Raw genomic sequence first — 7,302 nt, forward strand, 5'->3', positions numbered from 1 at the left:
GGAGAGAAACTGGCTGAGCAGCCGCCAGCTGAAGGCGCCCAGCAGCTCCTCAGGCTCAGGGACGTGTACATAAGCCCAGCACCTTCGTTATTCTCATGCTGCCCTTTGTGACATTGGCTTTTTACATTTTGCTGCTCCGCTGCTCAAGAAGATTGTGTGTAAGATTTTGAACACGCACCAAAAAGACAGCCGTGGCCTGTTTATGCAGTGCCACATCACTGGTTTGGATTTTTTTGTTCGGGTTTTGGGTTTTTTTGTTTGTTTGGGGTATTTTTTTTAGCAGAAGTTTTACAAATTGTAAATAGTCACAATGTGAAATGTTTCTGCTAAGCTTCGGCAAACCCTGACTCTGGAGGTAGGCTTTCGGGATGAGCCAGCATAGTACCGGTGGAAGATGATAGCACTTTGGACACTAAGGCTTGGTGGATTTAGAAGCAGTTCACCAAAACGAAGAGCAAAGGACTCAACTGCACAATATTCTTTATGCCTGAGGGAAGCTCAGAAGAGTCAGCTCTTAAACAGGAATTTTAACATTAGTCTTATTTTTAGCACAGCCTGTTCTTTATATTCATCTGTTTATTGAATGGAAAGACTGACCTGAGCTTTGTAGGTTTATGTTCAGCAGTAACATTACCACAATGTTCCCAAGAGAAAGATACTCCGAAAGCATACTATTTAAATCCTATCACAGCTGAAAAATAAATAAGTTATACCTGCACTAACTTCATGTACGAGTAATTACTTTTTTGCATTTTACCTCCGCTGCCTCCGGCTGACTCTGTGACCAGCTCCAGGTTGGCTGGAGGTGGTATTCCTCGTTTCTCCTGAGCTATGGCATAATGGGACTGTAGTCACTTCTAACTTTGCCAGAAAAATACCTACTTTTTTTTCCTTTTAACATTAATAGCCCTTTCTCTCTCCTCTGCACGTGGCATATCTTATCCATTTGTTATGCTTGTCCTTAGCTCAGGTTCCATCGGTTTGGAAGACAGCACACACAGGATGATTTAGCTTCTCAAACCTACACCTGGACAAACCCCACTATCTAGGTGGGGAGGAACATGGCAGGGGAAGGAAAGAGATTAAAAAAAAAATAAAAAAAAATAAATTTCATCTTCATTGGCATATTAAACATTTAATTTGATTCTACAAACTTCAAGAATCTGAGAGATATTCAAACCACAGATTTTTTTTTTATTAGCAAAAGATAAAGTGCTTTTAGAGAAAAAGCCACACCTATCTACTCCACATAAGTCACTGCAAGATTAATATTCTTAATATCAAACAAGTACACATTTCATAATCAAAATGCCAGAGTTTAGAGCTAGATATTTACCTTATTTCTTTTGCCCCAATATTTTCTTGACCATTTAGCAGTGAAACTTTTGTCTTAATCATCCTGTCTTTCTCGATCCTGCTACAAGGGTGGCTGAGCTCGGAGCCCAGCCTCTGCCAGCAGGGCTGACCTACCCCAGCTGGGAGGGCACCCAGCTTTCTTTAGACCTGACCAAGCTGTAAGAGTGTTTATCAGGCTTAACTGAGCAGCTGCTTTGTTAGCTCCAGGTCAAGAACAGAAGGAATCACTGCAGACCAGTAAAGATGTGCATCTCTCAAATCAAGCATGTTCAGGCTGTTATCAATGCGTATCCAGTGACAGATTTAAAAGCAATCAAACTTACGAAGCCAGGGCTGTTGAAAAAGTTCTCAAGCTTAAGCATGTCTTACCGGGTAAGAGATGTCTTGGAATTTAATTGCAAATCCATTTTTAAAGCAGAGGCTTTGGCCTGGCTGCGGGAACATGACCTCCCGATACACACCCTCTGCTCCGCGCACGGTCAGGGCTTCTCTCCAGCAAGCCCTCAAGATACCTACCCTGGCACACGTGGCAGCTGCTCCGAGTCAGCAGCCTCTACTACCGGACCACTATCAACACACCGAACCTGTTACATCCTGAATTAGATCTATCTAGACATTTCTACCATATCACACACACGTGGCTGTGGTGTCTAACCGCTGCAAATTAACGTGCCATACAGGAGGAGCAGTCTTGTCTGGAGGATCCTGTACCTCCTGTACCTGTACCTGTTTAGGGCTTACGGCATATGAAGTCTCCTGTCTTTCTCAACTGTTGTCTTCTTTCAGCCATCAGTTATTTCAAGTTATTTCTGACAGTCCGAGTAAGAAATCACCTGATTTTTCTCCCACAGTAAAGCATTTCTTTTCCAGAATTACTACAAGCAAAGAGAATATGCTAATAGCTTCACTTTCAAATTATACACTGGGCATTAATCAAAATAATAATGCCCTGAAACCCAACCTCCTCTACAGAAACCCTGGACCAGGCCAAACAAAGAATTTAAACTGAAAACTTTAAATTGAGATTGAACTAAGGCAGTGTAAAACCCAAACCATATCACAGTCTGAACTGTTTCCACTTATTTTTCCCGCAAGCGGTTGATACTCATTTTTTCCCACTCCAGTTTGGTCATAGCACAGTGGCTGCCTGACAAGGTTAGAGTTTGTCATTTTACCAGAAATACGGACTATAAACAACTTAAGGTGGATTTGTCCTTCTGAGAAAGCACTCAGGACAAGCTGGACAAGAGACTTTTACCTTCTCTCCAAGCAGGGAAGGATGAAAGAATAAGCCTGAAACCACAGTGGCCATCGAGCTGGTCAGGTTTCCTTAACCCAGTTCTCTCACTCGTGTGTTAACTGGTAAGCGACACTGTTCACTGTTTTTTTAGACAAAAATCCGGAACCCTTTTCTAGGCTACTTTGTGCTCAGATTTTCTCAGTATTTTGCTGTTTCTGAAGTCAGGCAATTTTATTATCACAGTACCATTTACTGCCCTGTCCCTCATCCAGTTTCTGGAAGTTTACTAGAAGTTTTGTGCTTACCTGGTGCGTCAGTAAGAGATACCCCCCCAGGACTCATCACTGAACATTATCCCAGCAAGACACTGCTCTTTTTAAAGGATTATTTTCCTTTCCTCATCACTTAAGAGTCAGGAGATTTCTTTCTTGCCTACTGAGATGCAAGCGCTATCAGAAAACCTCTCCCTCACTACAATGAGGGCTTTTTCTTTTCCCACAGGGATTTGTCTGTCAACATTGAAACTACAAGGAACCACAACGGATCACAACACAAATTCATGAGATGTGCAGCTCTCAAAAAAGGCCTAAATTAAGGTCAGAAGCAACAGACTAGTTTCTTTGACAAAGTTTGTACCAGTTTGTAACAAGCAAACAAGACTTGGCAAGGAACACTTAAATTTTTTTTTTAAAGAAACTTTGCAAAATTATTACTTATCTTTGCCAGAGGCTCAGAACTTCATTTTTCATCAGGCTCCAAAGCTAATTGTTGCTCTGTCTTTGGTTTAAGATCATAGAAGAGAAGAGGTTAATGTATAGGGGCAGAGAAGGATCAGTTATGATGCCACAGCTATTTTGGAAGCACTAGAAAAACCCAAACCAAACCATGCTACACGCTACCCATGCAAATACAAAGAAGAGGCGAGACCCTCAGGTGGGCACCATCTCACTTTCAAGTAGCCTCCTACCCACACAGTCTATAGCAACCCCCTTATCAACAGCAAAATGCCACGCAAGCCACCAAATTCCTGGTTCATTGGGGCCACCCATAAGGCCACCAATTCCCACCACAAAAAATCAGAAAAGTCTTCTCATGGATCCTCCACACCCCCCCAAACCGTCCCAACCTGCCAGAGGTGCCGGATTTCCTTACTGGCACCCTACAAATTCTGAAGTGTTTTTATTTCACACATGCCTCCTCCTTTACCTGCATCCCCCCAGCCGCAGCGTGCCATCTCCCGTCCTGCGCTTCCTCCGTAAAGAGGTAACAGAGCTGAAGTTAAGGCCCACTGACACCAAGTATCATGTGTCCGGCTGTTTGCTCGCCTCCCTCCTTGGGCAGGGATGCTCCCGTCCTCCTTGTTTAATGAATTATCTAACACGCTGTCAGCACTCAAGCTGTCATGAGGTTTATGGCGACAGCACCGCTTGATGAGATTTTAAGACCTCACCGAAAGAGTGAAGTCTGTTTGAAGATGAAGCGACGGGCTCTAACCTTTCGCATGGGTAATTTGAGCAAATCCAGGCGCAAAATTTACCACCCCTGAAAGGGCTCCTCACCCCCTTCCCCCAGCTCCCAGTTTGGCTCCCCACTAGAGGTCACCGCAAAACCCAATTTTATTTGCAGATTGACCTTTACACAGATTATCCCTTTTTTCATATGTGACAGACAGTTTCTCCCCTCAAAAGTGACTTCTCCGGTTGGGCTCCGATTGCTGCCAACTCCCAGATGATGCCAACTCTTTCTCCCCCTCTGCCCAGCTGTCAAAGACAACAACAACAAATATTTTCCCATGGTTGCTTCTCTGCATAAACGACTGTCAACAGATTAAAACCCCCTCCATTTGGGGAGCCGGTGATCCACGAGCAGCAGCAAGTGACCTCGCAGTTCTGTTCAACCATCCTCCAGACGATGCTTTTAATCCTGTAAAGAGCTCCGTATTTAAGAAGCTCCATACCCAAGTCCAACCTCACTGAACAACGAAGGCGTCCTCCTACAGGGACTTGTAGCAAGATCAGGGTCTACAGAATTGGAATAACCCTTCCTGTAGCCACAAAATATCATTGTCTGGTCTTACAGCAACATTAAGAAGATAAGATATCTTACCCGGTGGCTAAGAGTCATTGAGGAAAACAGGCAAACAGTACCATCCAGGAAGCTGAGTCGGGCAAAGGCATTTCTGACATATCCTCAGCTAATAAATACCGATTATAAACAAGAACATTCAAAACTCAAAAGAAAAAAACCTCAATAATTTATATTTCCATAGAGAAGTGGAAAGAAACACTTGTTTAACAGAGTTTACTTAGAACTATCTGTTTCCCAACGGAATCAGTTTTTGGTAACAGAAAGATAATTCTTACCAAGAAGAACACACTTTTGCTACGACCTCTGCAAAAAAGCTCCCACTCCCACGCCCTCAGCCCCAAACTCAGAGCCTTATCTAACACCGGACACAGCGATCCCAAAGCACAGTTCAGTCTATTTGTTCAGCTCCGTCTCCAGCTGGCAGCCTAGGAAATCCGCTGTGATACCAAACATTTATGACCTTTTTGCCTCTTTTTTTCTGTTGTTACACCCCTGAGATGTAAGCAAATAAAACTCGTGCCACAGGAATGGGGCGCAGCAAGCAGACATTTCTGGAGCCATCTTTAAAATAGAAATTAGATTTAAAATAGACATGAGAATCTCAGGCTTGCTCAGGACAGATGAGCTTGGAGCACCACTGCTAATACAGATTCCTTTAGAAACATCAGAGCTCTGTTTTGGAAATACTCATTTACCGCAAGAGGCAGCGCTCCTTGACCCAGTCCTGCACCCCTTGTGCGCAACAGGAATTTGCTCATTAAGAGTCCTGAAAACTGGACGTCGGCACTGCAAGGATTATAACAAGGCAGCCGCTTGGGCTCTGCTCTACCTTCTTCCATCTATGGCTCTCAAGAGAAGCTGGCCAAAAGGGCAGTGACAGTGCTTGACCACAAAAAGTGGCAAAGACAGACGTTCTGCAAGATCCTTCTTGGCAAGGTCAACAGGAGAGCAAGGACAGGTCCCAGCAATCACGTCTCTTCCTTCAACTCTGGCAGCGACCTCAAGGTCAAGATTACAGCATGCCATAGGGCTGCTGGAAGGGGCTGCAGCCAGCTGCCTGTGCAGCATCTGCTCCGCTAGAAGCCAGGACCCCATCCCTTCATCCCCAAAGAGAACTCGGGCTCAGTGACCACCAGAGAGCTGGTACCGCTGTATGCTTGGCAATAGGACTTGAAACGCTACGTCGCTGCCCAAGAATAACAGTGAGGCCAGGGCGACAGGGAAATACTTTCATCCTACTGTGGAAACTTTGGCGTGGCTCATTAGAATTAATCTGTTCAGGGTAATTTTCAGATAAACTAGAGCCACGCATAAATCAGATTAAAGCAGGCCAGATCTCCATCAAGTGGCCAAGTTACGGTCGTCCGATTGCAGCAAAGCCAGCAAAAAGACGAGACGATCTTTAGACGTTTCAGCGAGACTGGCCCCTATATCTCTGGAAACCTCTTCCACATTTATAATGAAACTGAAATGCTATATGTTGACCGTGCTTGGAAACGCAGCGGCAGCCCTGCGGAAAAGCAACGTCTGTAACGAGGAACTTGGGCCATCTTGCGCCACTGTACACACTTTTCGAGGCAAGAGAATTCATAAATACAATTATACTGCGGAAAAATTTACACATTGTAACCTAATTTCTTTTCAAAAGAATACAGAATAAGAGGGTTTTAAGGTTAATCAACAGCCTAGGGAAACGCCAACAGTTCTTAAGGCCTCTTGTCTGTCTCCAGGGCATAGTCTGCTATAGACTTGTTAAAGGGTGACTGTCTGTCTTTCTCAATAGAGGAGAGGTCGAGGTGAACCACTTCACTTTCATAAATCAAAAGAAAGAAAAAAAGTGAGAAAATCTCCAGAGTTCAAACATTTCTTTAAAACCCAAACTTTAAATACTAAATGGGCTTCATGGCTGCCATTTTGAAAAACATTAGTTTGCCAAAGGACCCTTTTGATTTCTATTTGAAATGCGAGCGCTCACAGATAATCCATTGAGAATCAAACCCCCACAAAAGGCTTCCTGAAACAATCGCGGCGCTGGTGAAGGACAACATTTTTGTGCCCAAAATAAAACATTTTAATGCGCTACAATCCATTACACATATATTCCTACATTTCCTTTCAGTAATTATTCATTAGAAAACATTTAACGTCACTGCAGATTTCACACTGGGCAGTCTGCACACAAAGGAGAAGAGTTGGCCCATTTATAAGGGGCTGAGGCCGCCTTTTCTCATCCGAGAAACTCCAAGGCGGTGGGGGCTGCCGGACACAACGGGCAGGCTAAATTGTGCGGTTAACGGTCAAAGCCCCCCTGCCTACTTTGACACTCATTTAAAGATGACGGGGAACAATAGAGATTTGTTCTTAGCAACTCTTTCTTGTTACGCGGGGTCTACATGGGCTGCGCTGGGCGGTTCAAGGCATGAAACCGGTGCTGATGTTCGGTTCCACCTGCCATCGCTCACCCTGCTCACTCCTCTCCCCGCTTCCCCTTTCCCCACTTTAACACAATGAGACAGGTAAAGAATATCATTAAAAAGAGTCCCATTCAGCACGTCAGCTTTAATAAAACAATTGCCTGTCAGGTTAATATGAGCAGCTCAAATTTTGGGTTGGTGCCA

At 44.2% G+C, this 7,302-nt stretch overlaps 1 protein-coding gene across 1 annotated transcript in view; it reads right to left on the reverse strand.

The window, feature by feature from the left end:
- MYO1H (myosin IH) overlaps nucleotides 1-4,753 on the reverse strand; it is a 29,218-nt gene extending 24,465 nt beyond the window's left edge. Inside the window, exon 1 of the mRNA XM_054219201.1 lies at nucleotides 4,703-4,753. Coding sequence (XP_054075176.1) covers nucleotides 4,703-4,720 — 18 coding nt within the window. The 5' untranslated portion in view covers nucleotides 4,721-4,753. The remainder of the gene's footprint in view (nucleotides 1-4,702) is intronic.
- Between the last annotated feature and the right edge of the window lie 2,549 nt (nucleotides 4,754-7,302).

This window comes from Rissa tridactyla, chromosome 13, assembly GCF_028500815.1.
Source record: "Rissa tridactyla isolate bRisTri1 chromosome 13, bRisTri1.patW.cur.20221130, whole genome shotgun sequence".
NCBI lineage: Eukaryota > Metazoa > Chordata > Aves > Charadriiformes > Laridae > Rissa > Rissa tridactyla.